At 47.1% G+C, this 17,963-nt stretch overlaps 1 protein-coding gene across 1 annotated transcript in view; it reads right to left on the bottom strand.

Annotated features, from left to right (window-relative positions):
- LOC119174906 (thioredoxin reductase 1, cytoplasmic) overlaps positions 1 to 13,437 on the bottom strand; it is a 29,153-nt gene extending 15,716 nt beyond the window's left edge. The window contains exons 1-2 of the mRNA XM_037426034.2: positions 13,125 to 13,437; positions 9,357 to 9,417 (exon numbers count right to left, since the gene is read on the bottom strand). Of these exons, the coding sequence (XP_037281931.2) occupies positions 9,357 to 9,417; positions 13,125 to 13,232 (169 nt within the window). The 5' untranslated portion in view covers positions 13,233 to 13,437. The remainder of the gene's footprint in view (positions 1 to 9,356; positions 9,418 to 13,124) is intronic.
- Positions 13,438 to 17,963: the final 4,526 nt, after the last annotated feature.

A 17,963-nucleotide genomic window follows, 5' to 3' on the forward strand; every position in this document is an offset into this window, starting at 1 on the left:
CGGAGGCGAAAAGAAATTTCCCTTGACGCCACGTCCAAGATTTTAAAAATACATAGAAAAAAAAAAGAGGAGCGACAAAGAAACGCGTTGCGGGGCAATATCTCGCGAACCCAGGCGCGCGCATTTGTATACATGTATTCGTCGTCTTCATCCGTGAAACGATCGCCAGAAAAGTCAAAATCATGATAAGCTATCGCTTTAGAGCTGTTGGTATTTTCGGCACATTATTATCTCCACACGCACTCATTCGATTATCGGAAATCGACGCACCTGACAGGAGCCGCACGCAGGGGTTTCCATTTTATCAGGCTCGGTCCTGCCGATGCGAGCTGTACCTTATTTGTGTTGGTTGAAAACCCGCGTGACTTGGACTAGCATCGCGTGACCAAGCGTGACTTGGTTTACCATCGGCACGCTTTCACAGCGCGAATTAAATGAGATCGGTTCCCGATACCATACAATGGGAGTGGAGGCGCTGTTAGATTCAGTTCCATTTGCGGTCATGAATGCAAAGAAACGATGCACGGTAGACAGTGGGCAGACGCCGCAGCCATGCAGCGTTACGAATGCATAAAACAAAGTAAAACATGTTTATACAAAAACGAAATGATCTACCGAAGCTCGCAACGTCGTTTCGCGATCACGACTAAGTCAACTCGATCACAGTTTTTTTTTTTTTTAACCGCAGCGAGTCCCAACAGCGTCGTATGTACCAGAATAAGCTTGCTTTCATTCATGACATGAAAGCAAAGGGTAGCTTCTGATCTTGTCGGGGAAGATACAAGTTGTGTGACTGATTCATTGTGAAAGAATGCAGGCACACAAATAATTGTGGCAATCAAAACTTCATTTGTTAGTTTACGCATTGTTTGTTCCATACGTATACCGCGTATTGTTACTACAAAATACTCTTAGGTGGAGCAGCAAGCCGCCTTTTATAGCCCGGTGAAGAATCGTGGAAGTGGCAGTACGAGAGCATTTTTGACTAGGTCCCTGAAGAACTACCTTCTGGCCGCCTCCCCCGGACCCTTCTGATTAACGCTTGCGTTCGGCGTCTGGTCGAGACCACCAAGACAGAACCATCCACGGAAACTGAGGATCTTCGATACCATACGAATAAGCTTTCCGGAGACGGTCAACAAGAAAAGGACATCCATAACGTAGAACTAAAAGCCCCCGAAAAATGAACATCCGAATTCTGATGTCCGAGGTCGAGAAGCCGGACGTACACGGCATTACGGCAATGCAACAAGAATGCATACCGGCCGCGTCGACGCGCGCACTAGTGTCTTGGCGGTCCAGCAGAGGATCGTCGGAGCAGACGGTGGACGCAGTCGAGGGTGGCGGAATGTCCAGTGCGGATTCATCCACGGACACATGGCAGCAGATGGCCGGGATCAGCCTAGGCATGCACTACAACTGCAGGCCGGAGCGCGCGCGCGCTTGTATAGGGTGCCACAGCATGCAAGCGATTTCCGCACATCGATCCCAGTTCGCGAGGACGCGTTCGCGGCCTCCGCAGGTTGTCCGGGCGACCGTCGAGACTGGGGCAAGGCTAGAACTCCTGTCCCGACACCGTTGTCCCCTCCCACATCGCCCCCACAAGTGACGCACGCGCGCCGCCTTTTTGACATGACGTTCTGTGGCCTGGCCGTCCTGCACGTCACGGCCAAATGCGAGATGGAAATCGGACGGAAATAAAGTATCGAACACTCCTCTCCTCCAGGCTGGTCGATACGATTTGTGGGTGGGGATAGGGGCGGGGGTATCGTTCAATGAACCACTGTTTGTACACACGCGTTCGCGGGTAATCAATAGTGTATAGCGACGTATATCGCCCCCGGTGCATTCGCGCAATGCACCCGGACCACTTCCGGTAGCAATTACTTGAACGTGCAAAAAAATAATAACGACGAAATGATCTAGAGCACAGACTTGCCACCCATGCAACTATGTGACGAACATAAAATAAGGGCGTCTTAATTGATCGACTCAATTTGCCGACAGCAAGAACGCTTACTGACGCGCGTACTATATATACGAACTCTTGATACCTGTCTTTCTCTTTTTTTTTCCAACATGCAGAGTAGTAAACCGGGCAGTATGGTTAATTTCCTGGCTATTGATTGTTTTCTCTGTACTACATAGAAAAATGCATCCGAGCATCAACGAGATAGAAGGACGTTTCCATCCTTCTATCTCGAAGACGCTATGCTGCTCCGGAAAGAAGCCCAGGTGTTCGGCAATCCACTCCAGTCTCTCTAGAGCCACCCTCTCCATCACCTTGCAGGGCTCGGAGGTATACATATGAAATTTAACAACGCACGAGGCGTGGTCTATGTAGATGCAGCGGAATAAGACAACGGCCAAAACATGGCGATGGTATACCAACGAATCTTCAAAGGGACTCCATCGTCAGTGGAACGGTACGCATGGAGCAAAGGAAAAAAAAAAGTGGCGGAGGAGGTGGCTATAGCACTATAGCCTCCACAAAAGCCGAAGTCATAATCAGCGACTCTACAACAGCTAATAAAAATTACGCTAAGGACAGAATCTCACCAGAAGCACGCAAAGAATTCTATAGCTAACTTTCACGATAGCGCGTTGTTCATATATTACATGGGCGCCTGCTCAATCATCCCTCCCCGGCAATGAAATCGCGCACGATTTGGCTTGAGACTTGTCCGGGTGAACAGGCACATCGCGAATTCTGGAAAAGGACAGAGACCACGCGGTTTTTAAGAGCAAACCTCATAAGCGCGAAAATGCACGCGACAGCGACGAGCGACGCTATGAGCGACAAAACAGGGCGTTCGCGCGACGTGTCGCGTGCTCGGTTCTCCAGATTTGGAAACCGTCGCTCATCGCCCGGAAGTGCTGGGCTCAAGCAGCCAATAGCGAAATACCGGAAAAGACAAAGACTACATAGGTGCACGTGACCCTGCTCGAGTCACGTATGCGCAACAAGAAATAACGCAATGTTTACACATGTGCATATAAAAAAAGGGCTGCAAGGCATTCATAAACACTTTCCGTTCCATTACACAACAATATAACGTATTTTTAAATTGCATACCACTCACTACGTGGTTTTCTTGGTGCGAGTAGACGGCCTCATGCAAGCAACAGTGGAGTTCGCTCGCCGAAGCCGTCGCGTGAATGAGGTTTGCCTGCGCTAGCGACTGATCGCGCGAAGACCATCTACGTCGCGTCGCTCGTCGCTGTCGCGTGCATTTTCGCGCATATGAGGTTTGGCCCTTACAGACTAGGAAGGACCCGCGTTCCCCCGGCACGTACCTCGCTAAGGCTCGTTCCACGCACTTTCCGCACTGCCGCAACGCACGTGCCGGGAGCCCTGCCGCACGCAAGCGGGGACAAATAAGGCAATTGGCGTCGCTGCGGAGGGTGAAAGAGCGTCGCCCATTGGCTTATTTGTCCCCCGCTTGCGTGCGGCAGAGGTCTCGGCACGTGCGTTGCGGCTGTGCGGGGAGCGCGTGTAGAGGCCCTAAGCAGCAGGATGGCGCATCTTACAGACGAACACGTTCCCGAATCCGGTCGCTTACCATTACCACTACCCGGAGCTACACTCAGGGTATGTGTAGATTTTGTCAGCAAAGGGCGGCCCAAAATCACACTGTGGGCTTGTGACAGAGTTAAAGGACAAAATATTAAATTAACGGAGGACAGAGGGAGACCGCACTGCTAAGCCCGTAGCACGAAGGACAACACCAAGTGCCTCGGCAAGCCGAAGATGCCGCCAGAGCACAGGGACTCGTGGCTGCCACCGTGGGAAGGGAGCCCATGCCTCCCCAATCTTGCCGTTTTAAATAAAACTTATTTCCCCCTCCTCCTCTGTCTTCGTAATTTTGGAATCCGCGAAAAAGTCAAATGCAAATACATCTCGTATATTTTCCTGAATGGAATGGAAAAACGTTTATTACAGAGAAAGAAAAAAAATTGGCCCCGTATCTGAATGTAATCTGCAAATGTCGTCGAAAGACAATAGTCTTGCGTGGGGAGCGAATGAACAAGACATTTATTTGATGTTCTGCGCAAGAAAATCGGTGAGTGGTATTTTGGAGCCGCTGCGTTAGAATGCCTCGGGCGTGCAGCGGGGGCGAACGAGCGCATCAAGTCACGTCACGCGTGAGACGTGAGCGCCACCTGGCAGTTTTCTTTCAAAACGAAGCGCGTGGCTCTGAGACGGGTGTGCGCGCCCGTCTCAGACAACGTTACTAGATACTTTATCTAGTAACGTTGGTCTCAGAGACGGTGTAGAACGCAAGGCGACGGGTAGGTGCCGCCACCGTGTCGTCTTAGCAAAGCGTTGGGAACAGCCGCTTCTTCGTGCAAGCGTTGCATGGTCAGCGCAGCGTGATAAGCGCTACGCTCCTTAAAGTTACTTATGTATGCATTTTCTAGTGCACATACAGAATACATACGGGTTGTTATGGTGCCCCAGACTTGCGCAATAATTACTTATTAATTGACAATTGCACAAGCATGAAAGCTGAAGCTTGAGCAACATTGGTGGGCGCACCGGATGGGGTCGACCGTTTCAAATACCCGGTGCCGTTAAGAGTGGACAAACAGACAAATGTACAGACAGACAGACCAAACTTTTTGCGTCGAAAGTCGCCAAGAAATACAATCCTCTTTAAAAAGAAATACAATCCTCTTTAAAAAAATGAAATAAGGGTTACAAGCAGGTGGCCTCAGCAGCCCGCCACTGGCCTCAGCAGCCCGCCGCGCCTTGTCCAGGAGCGCCACTTGGGCCTCCTTTTCCTCGCTAGTATCTGTGGGAACATTCACGCGTTTAATTTACTGCGCTCCACAGCACCCGAGCCCATCAGGACAGATCACTAGGCGTCTTATCAGTTTCAGCTTTTTACCTGCTATACAGTGGCCGCGATTGAAGTCGGCCGGTCGGTAGATCTATTTATGGCTAACAGCCCATTCGCATCGAGTCCGAAAGCGCGTCCATCCGTTTCTCGTAGAGCGCCGCTAGAGCGGGTTTGGTGTGCCCAACCCTGGCGACCATCCAAAACATACGAGCGAGCGTCGGGCAGCACTTGGTGGCTGCCCAGGTTCGCAATCACGACAGCGCGATCGAAGCTATAACCATCACCGTTAAAGAAAAGACGTTAGCAACAGCAAGCGCGCAAAGCAGGAATGGTGCGGCCTTGGCCGACAAAACGTGACCCATGGCTCGGCGGCAGAACGTTACAACATCCCACAGAAACGACGTCGTCGCAGCGTTTAGCATCAACGCCTGCTGCGAAAAAAAAAAAGAAAAAGAAAAAAAGAACGACTTCGAGGTTCCGTTACCGACAGTATACTTCGCGGTAGCGTATGACTCCAGCGAGCCAACTCGCCCGGAATTACATCTTACGAAAGGACATGAAGGACATGCATCGCGCGTATACTGCATGCAATAAAATGTTTACGGGGAGGTGGTCGCTATAGCGTACTCGATATTCATATATCGCACAAGCTGCATACAATCCCTCCCACATGCAGCTGTAACTTTCTAACAAGACGATAGTGTATAGCGCGAGAACAAAACGACGACGACACAAAGACAAGAAGGACACGAAGTTCTCGCGCTATAACTATCGTCGTGCCATACCAACTAGCCCAAGCTGCCACATTTTCCAACAAGACCCGATTCAGACAGACAACTGCAATTACATATAAATCTCAATCCAACGACTCGGACCTCGGTTAACACTTCCCTGGATCGGCAAATATGTCGAGACGTGTAGTCTGCGCAGTGCAATAGATCAAATAAACTATAGGTTTGCAGGCACTCGTGAAAACAGCCGAAAAATACAACCAACAGCAGACGTCGACGAGACTCCTGGTAAAAGCGTCTGACAGACTATAACGCTAGCGAAAATTGGGAACTAGTGAACTGCGACGCGATTTTGCCGCGGCTATGATGAATCTCGTGTAACATATATTTATAGAATTCATTTACCTGATCATTATTGACTACATTGAACGAATGGAGAGTTGTACACTCGAATTAAGATCGCGGTGTTTCTCCTGCACGTGATACATGCATATCTTATCAGTTGGCGGTCTCACTGTGAAATAAAAAAAGTCCTTGTTTCGAAAGTACAAAAATATGGCTCGCACGTTCGTGTCTAGTGCAAGTGCTCTGGTCTTTGAGGCGAAAGTTTTCTGCCACGTCGACGAAATCCATACCTTTATGTATTTTTTACAAGAATGTATCCTATTTGCTATTTTCCTATTTGCCATTTTGATATTTTCTATTTTCCTTCTTTTTTGCTTACCATAAAGTGTTATTGTATAACCAGGGACATTGTATTGCCTCTTAGTACTTGCAAATTTGTTTCGCTATATTTTTTCTTTACCACTCCCCTCTGTAATGGCTATTGACTCTAGGGGTAAGTAAATAAATAAATAAATAAATGTCCACTTTCCCGAAGCAAAAACGCTGGATTACGCAAGTTGCCTGGTACGCCGAAAATAGTGATACGCGTCCCTTGCCCGCGGACGCAACCTGCCAGAACTTCGCCATATACAAGTCTCGAGCAAGCAAGCCCCCCCCCCCCCCCAGTAAAATATAATTGGACAAGATTTGGAGAGGGGGGGAGGGGTCCTGATTTAGTCGTACACGAAATTTCAAAATGGCGTCAGAACATCCTCCGAAAAGAAATAAAAGGCACACCTGCGCTTATAATGAAGTGCTTTATCGAATACGCATAAGATTACTGCTTTTACTGAACAGGAGGGAATCCTCTCACAAGGTTTCATGTGTTATGACAAGGGGGGAAAGAAAGACGTTCTTCAAATGTTTCGACAACTTGTGGCAACTCGGAATGCAACCCAAAAGCACAACACTGTAAAATTACCAAGTAATCATGCACGTATAAAAAAAGCTACATCTGAAATTGGATTCCTAGGAACCACAGGTTGAAAAAAAAAAATATGTCTGGATGTCAGGCAGGGCTCTTTTACCATTGCTGCCAGCAGGAGAGAGGTCGCGAGCGCGTCTACTGAACGTGCACCTACCTTTCCTGCGATTTGCAAACGGAAATGTTTTCGCCCATTCGTCAAATCGGAGCAGCAAAACTGCGCAGCATTCGTTAAACCTTAAAGAACGATGTCATTTAGCGAGATACAGCGTTCTGTACTGTACTAAGTTGGTGAAACACTGTGAGGTCATGCAAATATCGTAATTTTGAACGAAACAGTGTAATAGAGCGTTTTTAGATACAAGTGCGAAGGTTAGGTTAGGTTAGGTTAGGTTATGAACCGTCATAAAACCACAATAAACAACGTCACCTAGTGAGATGCAGTGTTTTTCACCATTACAAGTCGGCAACTGCGATATCTAATGTGAAAGCGTATGAAACCGTCGCGCGGATGCGAGAAACCGTACCGCCGAGACAAACGCTGTTACGTTACACGAAGCACGTGCTGCTAAAGTATTTGAAGAAACGAACGCCAAGTTCAGCAGAGCGGTACCAAGGCCGAACCTTATGCCATGCAACGAGCACGCATAATGATCCCGCTGTGTTGAAGCTTGCACGCGAGACGAAAATAACGAAAATGGCCCGGCGACGCAGAGAGATACGGCTCATTTGGCGAGGAGCTCGTTCGAGCTATATACTCGGACGGGACTCGTAGCGCACTTTGAATCACGGAGTTGTTTATCATTTTGTTCTGTCCACTGAGAAAAGGAAACGCCCGGAGCGGAAACACCGGGGCAAATGAGCCGTGTATGCCCGAGCGAACTGGCCTATTTAGTCCGCAGACCAAGAAAGCTCGGCTGACGCGGGCTACGAAATGGCAACCCGTTGCCATCAAAGACCGATTGATATGTGGGGTTTAACGTCCCGAAACCACCGTATGACTATGAGAGAAGCCATAGTGAAGGGCTCCGGAAATGCCGACCACCTGGGGTTCTTCAACGCGCACCCAAATCTGAGCACACGGGCCTATACAACATTTCCGCCTCCATCGGAAATGCAGCCGCCGCAGCCGGGATTCGAACCCGCGACCTGCGGGTCAATGACTCGGTTTGGGGCGCATGTTCTATACACCGAGAACGTAATCACGCAAACGAAACAATTTTCGTTCCATATACTTCATTGTCTAACTTCAAGCGACTTCCCGGAAGGATTGGACAATGGGAATAGGCGAGCCCTTCTCGACAACTCGAGGCCCATCACCCTCGATAAACAGAGACCTTTACGGCGTTCATGGCGCAAAGGTAATCTGACCGCTTTGATTAGATAACAAAGTCTTTGCGGGTGCAAGGCGCTAAAGGCCGATTGCGACGGCAAGCTGGTTCACCTGACGCGGACAAGTGATCAAACGATAGAGCTCTTGTATCTAATGCAAACAGCTAGCTGATATCGTGTCGAGACAATGAGTGTAGGACGTCCGTACTTCGTCTTGAAAAATGCCGCTACTATGAACACAAGGCTTTACAACCATCGGGTGCCATACGGAAAAGGAAACGATGGCCAACCATTTAAAGCGTTGCGCTTATTGTCTAATGGGTCGATCAATCATGCTGCCCACAACCTCGCCACTAATGGCGAGGTTCTTTCTTGTGATTAATGCAAAACAATATGTGAAACCAACGGCTGGGTAAAGCTAGAGAGCATTCGGTTGGCGATGTCACTTCTGAATTACCGCAATACAATTAACGACACAGATTTTGGCCTGCGCCTAACAGTAAAATTCGCGAAGTACCTCAGGTAGTCGCATTCGCAGTGTGCGCACGAAATTGAAACGAAGAATTTAAGTTTGCGCCTTTTCATTTTCACCACTAAAAAAAAAAAAACATTTTCCAGCCAAAGGATTGTAAAAGCAATTAATCCTCATTTTACGGTGCCTTGACGCTTGTATTTGCCTCTGTTAACGGTCACGCAGTATTGAAAAGAACACAGCATCTAATTAAGGTTGAACCTCGAAGTAACTTTGGTTATCCGACTCAGTATCTGCATCTAAATCTCAGTTAACATGTAGGCGTAGGCAAAATCAGGTTTATTTGTGGCACATTGGCCTGGTGTGCTGCCTAGCTACCCTACTGGGATATAGGGATGGGAATCGAACCTGCGACCAACCAGGCGCCCAGAGCGGTAAGTGCCCCTGAGCCACCGCAGTTAGTTGCGGTCACCCCCCCCCCCCCCCAACCCCCGCCCAAGAACGAGCTAAAGTGCACGGAGTAGCAGGTACGAACACCAGATGTATTGCACCCGTGCAGGCTAAAAATGAAGTTTGGGAGTAAATAACGGTTGAAGTAGAAGCATGCGCGACCGAAGCGATGTGATATAACGCCTTAAAACAAGAGAAGTACACGAGAACAGACTCACCTTCATCATCGACCTCGATCGAGACGTAAGGTTCATTTAGGCTGGTAAATATTTCCTTCGTCTGAAAAAAAAAAAAAGAACGAGGATGAAGGCTTGTAAATCACCCAAGCCATAGAGTTTCCTAAAATTAACTGGAGGGGACTTTGGCGCTGCGATCGTTCAGCGACCATTGGAATGACGGGTAGTACACACATTTGCCTAGTCTTCGTACTTGCGGGCAGCCAATCGTACTTGCGGCTTCGTTTACTGCTGTTTCGGTCTCGTTTTGAAAAAAAAAAAAGATTCAGCCCTTTTGAACTTCGTGACCCGATTTGGAAAGGTAAGTCCAAAAGGATAAGATGGTGAAGCGCAACCGCTGAACATTTGCTAATATTTGTTTCGTAAGAAAACAGCTCCAACCCACACGAACACACACGGAGCCAGAAGCAGGCCAGAAGTACAAAAATTAGACAAATGTGTGTACTACCCATCATTCCCACGCTCGCTGAAGCGTTGTGTGTTGCAGCTCCCATAGACACTGTCGCCAGAGCTCCCTCTAGTGTATATTAGGGAACTCTATGACCCAAACTATCACTCTGGCATGCGACTTTCCATTCGCAAGAACAGCGACGGGACCCCTGAACAACAAAACGCGTGAACTGAGGTAAAAAAAAAAACCTTCACACCATGCAACTTTTTATGAGGTTGTTAATAACGCAATTTTTAGACGCAAATTTCATAATATATCACAGCTGTGTGTAATTTATGCAGTGCAGAGGGCTGAATGCGGTGGCAAGTTTAAGACTACCGCCATAGATAGGTACAGTTACAGCAAAAAAAAAAAATGGAATAAGAAATAACATAAAGGGCAGTCCTTAATTTAATAAAGCCACAGTTGCTAGAGGTCGAAGACGTGTACAGGCGCAAATATTCGCGACGGGAAGCGAGTGCCGCAATAAAAGTACGGAAACTACGCATCGCGATGGAATGCCGTGTTAATCGCCCAACAAGACCCATGCACCTTAAGAGGCACAGGGATTCAAAGCGGATGGAAGCGGTAACTCGATCGTCAGCCTATTAGGCAGGGAAGATATTGATACAACCGGAGTTCTGTCGTTAAGGGCAACAACAGCACTAAAATAAGACACTGATGAAAAAAATTCAGCCAGCTCCGCTTGACTGAAAACCGCGCAACTAGTGGCGTGCAGTAGGGCGAATGTAAGCGAGTTGAACGAAGTAGTAGGAGCAGTAGTCCGGTGAGTTGCGAGAGTAGTTGGTGGGCGTGGCACATAACCACAGGGGATTTACTCCCTTTCGGGGGGTAACTCCCGCTACGATTTACAACTGTCTCCGGACACGAAAGCATCGGGAAGAGATAGTCAGAACGACAGGCAGTATATATTGATCAAATTTCGAATGACTATACGCCTCTGAATAAACTACCCCAGCTATGCAAGCAACCTGGCCACACTCCCAAGCCACCTTCATCTTTCCAGCGCATCGCAGTAGCGTTATTGACATACCTGTTGCGTGTGTGCGATGAAGCCCGCTAACAGCGACAGCATTAAAGAGCGAAATGCGTAACTATGAAGAAAATTCCGGCAGAGGAATTACTCGGACAGCAGATGCAGTTTGGCTGCACGATTGAGCGCCACGGATCATAAGGAGTGCACGTCACAAGCAGGCGTATTCGAAAAGGAGTAAGGTGCGCTCGGATACTCCGTGGCGCGAAAGCAACACACGTGACATCTCGCTTTGGTACAATACCCCTTTGCGGCAACTAAAGTGCACCGAATGGCAACACCAAGCCTGATATCGTCCAATGTCATGTTAACCATAAGCAAGGACTATTATACACTAGTATCGGTCAATTACCATTATGTTGTGGGTTCGATATAGGCACTCATTCGCTTTTTTCCGTTTTTTTTTTTGTACATTCGGGTACGATTGTACCACTTAGAGAAAGCTTTTTGATGATAACATACCGAATTGGTTTTGATAGTAGACACTGCAGTTATTGCAAGGGCGGAGATAGCTGCTGTCATGGCTCAAAAATAGATAACGTCACGCGTGAAGTACGCAGATAGAGAAGTTGGGGTCTTTTGGCACTACCGGTTAACTAAACGTGAAGTACAGATATACCGGACTATCGTGAGTAAGAATAAAGCTAAAATGGCGCTTTTTTTTTCTGTCCCTAAAATTTAAAATTAAAAAGCGCAAATAACGGGACACCTGTGGAACACACGAACAAAGGCGCTGGTCTTCAGTCTTTCCTGGGCTTTTTTTTTTTTAATTGCGTGAGATTTACTCACACCTCCACGCCCGAACTGTCATTTAAGCATCGTTTATGAACAACCACATTCCTACTGGGGATCAAATTCCTACTTCACATGATTGATTGATATGTGGGGTTTAACGTCCCAAAACCACTATATGATTATGAGAGACGCCGTAGTGGAGAGCTCCGGGTTTCCTACTTCACACTGTTGCGCAGCCTAGTACAAGATGAATGATCCTACAAGCCGATCGGGGCAACAATGAAATAACGAAAGTTACCATGGCGTTTTGCTTTTTAAGCAATTACGCATCGGAACATCGAACTTTCAAGTGGTCCGCAATTAGTTTCAGGCGTCGACTTGACTTCCACTCTTCATTTTACTCCTGCAAAGTACTACCATAGCGGAGGCAAATACTGCAATGCCAAGGCGCAATCGACTTCTGTGAAAACGGCGCGATGCATAGATCGATGACAACACCGAGCGATATATTGCACGACGTAAAGTAAACCAACTTCGTTTTCCTTTCTTATTTCGGCACGTATGCGCGGAAGCAACGCCACGCACAAGGAGTGCGCTGCTGAATAAATGAAGGAGCAAGTGTCCCGCCTACTTAATGGAAGGTCCGACGCACGGCCACCGCTCAAGTGAAATGACCATCAGATTTCGTCATCGACCACAGACGGTGTCGGCTTTAATGATTCAGCCGTGCGCCTTGAGTAACCGGCGCACCTTTCTTTCTTTTCCCCTTCTTTCACAGAGAGAGCTAACATGTCAAGAAACGCGGATCCAGGATTTCCCGGCTGGCGAGCACATACGCCTACGGGGAAGCCGTGTTCCAGTCGGTGTCCTTGGAAAGAACACGAAGTGCGTAAAGCGCTTTGAGTCAGTGCCATAGTTTTCAATGAACGCCACTTTTTTTTTTTTGAAAAAGCTACAGTGTACTTAGGTTATCTACCGTGTGTTACGATAACATGTCAAAACTAACAGCCGCGAAATACCTTCTCCCCCCCCCCCCTTCCCCGCTTTATTTCCTCCCCAAATCAGTGTAGCACCTACGGGATATACGCAGCTTGATACGCGCATGCAAGCAAAATGCAGTTGTTTCCAACCGCTACCTATTTGACGCGTGCACATCCGGAACAGTTGTTCGCTGTAGCTTAAAAGTGGGAACACAAAGACTGCGCTGCTTAAAAACACGGTCGTTCAACGGGAAGGCATTTGCGGCAAGTTGCACGGAATATTGTATTCAGGCTAGTCCACAAAAGAACACTTGTAGCTCAAACGGCGTGATAATTGATGACAAAAGCAGACCAACAAACGCCAAATTGGTAAAGCGAAAACCGGTTTCGAGTGGTACAGAATATGCGATACCCGCCAAAATTTGCGCGCACGTGCGAGTATAATTGAATGAAACTCTCGCAATTGGCACACACCTCTTATTTACGTCAGTTGACACCGGCGGTGGATCAAATCGCCATAAATAAAATCTGATACGCTAAAGGACACTTACCCGTGCACACGTTGGGTCATCAGAGGCACTAAATATCACTACTTTGTTTCCTTTGATAATCTTCTCTATGGTGTCCTTCGGGTCGCTGCCGTTATGAATAGGCGGCATGGTGCTGGCTATGAGAAAGTTCAGCACACGCGAATATTGTCTACAAGTTCTGGACGCCGACTGTACGTGCTTACATGTCAAGAAAAGTGCCCGATATGCCCAAGCGCGTAAGAGCGCGCGGACCACACTAGTGAGCACAAGAACGGCGCGGCCCGCACACACGTACGGTACGCCCAGTTTTTGCAATCCTGCCCTTCGCGTGAAAAAGCGGTTCATACGACAGTGGCGCCGCCAAACCAAGAGAAATATAAAAACTGTTGCACGCCTAGCATTTTCTTAGTTTGGCGGCGCTGCCTGTAGATCAAAATAGATACGCTTCCGATGAAAAAAAAAAAAAACTAGTTTAAAAAGTCGTGGCTGACAGATGTTTAAAAAAATGATTTCGCTTATTTGCACAACTCGACAACTAAAGAAACTGCTAGGCCCAGAATCAGTAGAGCAAAGCGCGCCAAATTTAAACTGGCAAAAAGCCTGCTGGCTTTTTTTCCGTTGTATATCTCGTTTTATGGTGCGGGCATTTGTTACAAAGCAGGTTTTTCTTATTCCTATACTCATACATGTTAATTCAAATACGCGTGAAACTTCTCACGACTAAGTGAGGATGGTGAGGAACGAATCTTCCGAGGCGCGTTCCCCAAAAAGTACTCGGGCGGGCAAAGACATTGACATAACGAATTAGCACGAAGTGGAATAAGATATGGAATGAAGTAAACTACGGAACGGCCAAGTAGCCAAACTAACTGGCCGAAACTATGCATGAAATAATAGGTACAGCGCTCCTGAAAGCACGTTCAACGAAAATACGTGCGGAGAGTTATGGTAAACATGTCGACGTGTAGAATGATTGTGAACATCGAAGTGGCCATCCAGACTTCACACAACCTCACAACAAAATCCGTGCAACCACCTCAAGCGCATATAGAAATTAAATATTCACTACGAAAGCTGTAGGCAATACCTACATTAAATTTTCTTGCAGTTTAAATTCTTGTAGTAAATGCTCCTTAGATGCCGTACATAACTAAAACGAGGGCAGCGTACGTCGAGTACTTGAGGAATGTGCCGAACGCCGCCAGAATCCCCCGCAGCCAAAAAAAAAAGGGAGGGGGGTGGGGGTGGCGGATAAATTCCAGAAGATTGTGAAGGTTATAACTACCTACAATTCACGTAAAAGATCATTGATTGTTACACCAAAGTTCTCCAGCAATTTTATTCAGAAAGCTATCTGGTTGATGAGCCTGCCGACTTACGATATGGCACCTTTCTTTATGAAGAATGACAGCACGCCAGTCACTCGAGAAAAAAAAAACAAAGAAAAGCGTGCAAGGCTGTTGGAAAACTCGAAGCTCGGCATACATGTCTTCTTGTACCACGGGACTCTAGAGATAACTCACACAAAGATGCTGCAAGTGGTTCCCCACATCGGAATAAGTGGGAATCATTACTTCCCAACAGCTTGGGCTCATGTGACGTGAATGAAAAGAAACTATAACGTTAATGGCTTTGCACGCCAGGCATAGTTGTCTTCGATTCAGCTTGGACGGCAACGGTATGACGTCATGAAAGACGCTTCTGTTCGTAGCGCGACTCTGAGCTGTTAAGGAGGAACCACAAAATTCCTCACGAGAAACTCCACGGAGGAAACCATCTCTCGTGCAAATTAGCGTAAAACACAGCTAAGTAATAGTGTCGACACTGAGCAGCAACGGCTTGAAAGCTTCAGTAACGACAGACAGACTCCGAAAGGGACATACTACACTACACGGGACATGATATATTACACAAGGCTATGCTTTGCTTCTCACTTCCCTTTCCCAACTCTTTTTTCCTACTGCAGAATATAAGGATTTCCTCTGCTGCGTGCCTGGACAGCCGAAAGGTTTTCACGCTGCCTTCAGATTGTGGGTACGCGGCCTCGAATCACACCACCTCACCAAGAATTCATTTCCCTCTGTATTCGCTTTCTCGCCCATAAAAGTTATTATAAAATCCCTAGATTTTCCTCTTTCTAGATTCTTCACTTTTACCTAAGTACCGACAACTGCCTCCTCTCCCGTCTCTCTTACGCGCGGCCGAAGACTGCCGCCATTAGCTTCTTAACTTCGAAGATTTATAAAGCCACGTATGTCTAAGTACGCGCAGCCTTTATCGCGAAATGAAGACGAGAGACGGACAAACGCAAAGAACTAGTGATTAACGTCAGTAGAGTGAGTTTATTTCGCGCTAAAAGCTACCGCAAGAATGAACCAACTTGCCCAACAAGTCACTCTACTGATGTCTAAGTACATTAGCCACGCATCCTTCAGCGGACGCTACGCGCCTTTCTCCTCCGGTTGGTGCCCCGTTGCTATAGTGAGCGGTGGACTCGTTCAACCAAGTGCTAGCAAAGCGTTAGGAAGAACATGGCTGCCGAAAACGACCGTTAGCCAGTGACACTCGTCGACGGCACTCCAATGGTTGTCGGCACTTCATAGGAAAAAAAAATCCAGGGACTAATTCCATCTTACACTGGACAAATCAGCGCACATATTCTAGGAGCGAAGTAGAGGCGTACGAAGAATGCGCGTGCCCGTTCATGATAATTTCTGTTCACGACAAACGGGGCTTCCCTGACTGTTAATTTAACATTGTTAAAACGAACAGACCTACAGTCCTGGTCAAAAGTTCCCAGGCCACGCTTCCGTAGAAATACATGGGATAGTGACCTGGGAACTTCTGCCCCCCCCCCCCCCCCCCCTCTTGTACGCAACCTCCAGAGCAAAAAGCTATTTTCAAAACCAAAGTCCAAGCTCTAAGGTGAGCTGCCATTAACCGGCGGCGAGCATATGGTACGGGAGCATAGCCCTAGAGGAGGTTGTTGCGCCAAGGTTTACAACCCAGGCCACCCACGTAAGTTTGACCCGAGTCTCAGACACTGGTTTGACTAAAGCAAGCAGCGTTGAAGTGCGTTGGCCTTGGGGGCTGTGCCAATATGTGTGATATAGAGTCGATGTGGTACAACACAACTAGCAATGAGGTGTATGTGGGGCATGATTAGTGCTTGCCCCAAGCAGCACGCTATCTATTCTCGAAAAGTATAAATTGGTTTAGGAAGTTATGGGCCAATCCGAGGGATATCAGGTGGACTTTCCATTCCTGATGGCGTTCTACGCAGTCCACGGTCGGAAGATAAACCTCAAGCCAACCCTGGAAGTATATCTAAGTATGTCTAAGAACACCAGGTTACTCAGGCCTCAGCGTGGGTCCGTGCGTTGCCCAGAAAATAGCAGCGATCTCTGGTCCACTGCAGGTGGGCTAATACTGCAGGATGAAGATATCCACAAGAAGCGAGCTCGGCAAGAAAGTTAGGAGGGAGTGGTTGTGGGGCAAGGACCACAGGGCAGCCTGCGAGTCTTGTCCTGACCATCATTTCATGAGGCGTGCTCATGCTGAAAGGTGGCTTCGCAGCAGCGTGGGAAAACTGCCGTGAAACCACCTAAACAGGGGAAATATCTGCTGTGACACCATACCGAGGTTAAATGTAAAATGTCATTTTTTTATGAAAGGGAACACGCGATCGCGTGACCTGCTCTCTACAACGACTGCCTACTGTATCTTGTAGCGCCTGTCAAGCGGCCATAACTCGTTTTCGTTTGCCGATAGATGACGCCGAAGGCAAACGCCTCTTCTTTTGCTGTCGGTTGATGGTCCTGTAGGCAGCCGCCACAGAGCGAACATACGCTCACGTGTTCCCCTTCATAAAGGGCAATGTACGCATTACCTTTACCTCTACAATAAATTTTTTTTAATACGGGATTAACAAACATTTTTTGTTAAGCCAATTTTCTTAAATCCTTTCAGTCGGAGATTTCAATTAACCTCAATTTTGTAGGTCGGCCAGTAAGCAGCTCATAAAGTCCAAGATAAAATGTTGTTCAAGATCCCATATTTACAATCTCCTCTACGTGTACTGCTAACCTGGCACAAACAACTAAGCGACGTTATATGTGAACAAAGAAATTGCAGAAGCGGTTGCACTGCTCATACATTTCACTGCATTTTAGTTGTAAACTTGCATTAAGGCTATTGGGCAATATGTTATCCCATCTAAGTATTTAATTAAGTAAAATGATAAAACTATAAAATAAAAATTCTTTCGGGCATTAATTAATCTTGAGAATTAATTGGCACAAGTTTTCGTTTTCATTACTTGGTGTATAATGGCGTAATTGTATTTTGACTGTGTTATAATATGTACTGTAACAGCAATCTGTATTTACTCCTGTGCACAATTTTCTATTATGTCGCAAATTTCTGTTAATATGCCTATTTAGGGGATTGCATTGTATACTATATTCCTCTCACCTTATGCCTCTTCTGGGGCCTGTGAGGTATTATTAAATAAACAAATCGAAACACGCCAGTAATTTTTTTTTACTGCCATAATCATGTGCATCCTAAAATAATAAATCCAGGTACTTTTGTTAAAACAAATTTGGCCTATAAATGGTTAACACAGCAGAAAGCTTACTGGTCCACCTGTCTATTCACAGAATAGCATTGCGGGAAATGCCATAAAACAATCAATTTCTTTTCGATTCGACTATGAATTCGTATACGCACACCACATGCTGCAAACAGTAGGAGGCGAGAGAGAAAGAGAGCAAGTTTTGTTTGTACGCGGCAGTTTACTGTGCATGTGCCTCAACTTGCGTTCTGCTACGTGCAACTCCTTTTACCTCGTTAGCAGCA

Source organism: Rhipicephalus microplus, chromosome 5 (genome assembly GCF_043290135.1).
Source record: "Rhipicephalus microplus isolate Deutch F79 chromosome 5, USDA_Rmic, whole genome shotgun sequence".
In the NCBI taxonomy this organism is placed as follows: Eukaryota; Metazoa; Arthropoda; class Arachnida; order Ixodida; family Ixodidae; genus Rhipicephalus; species Rhipicephalus microplus.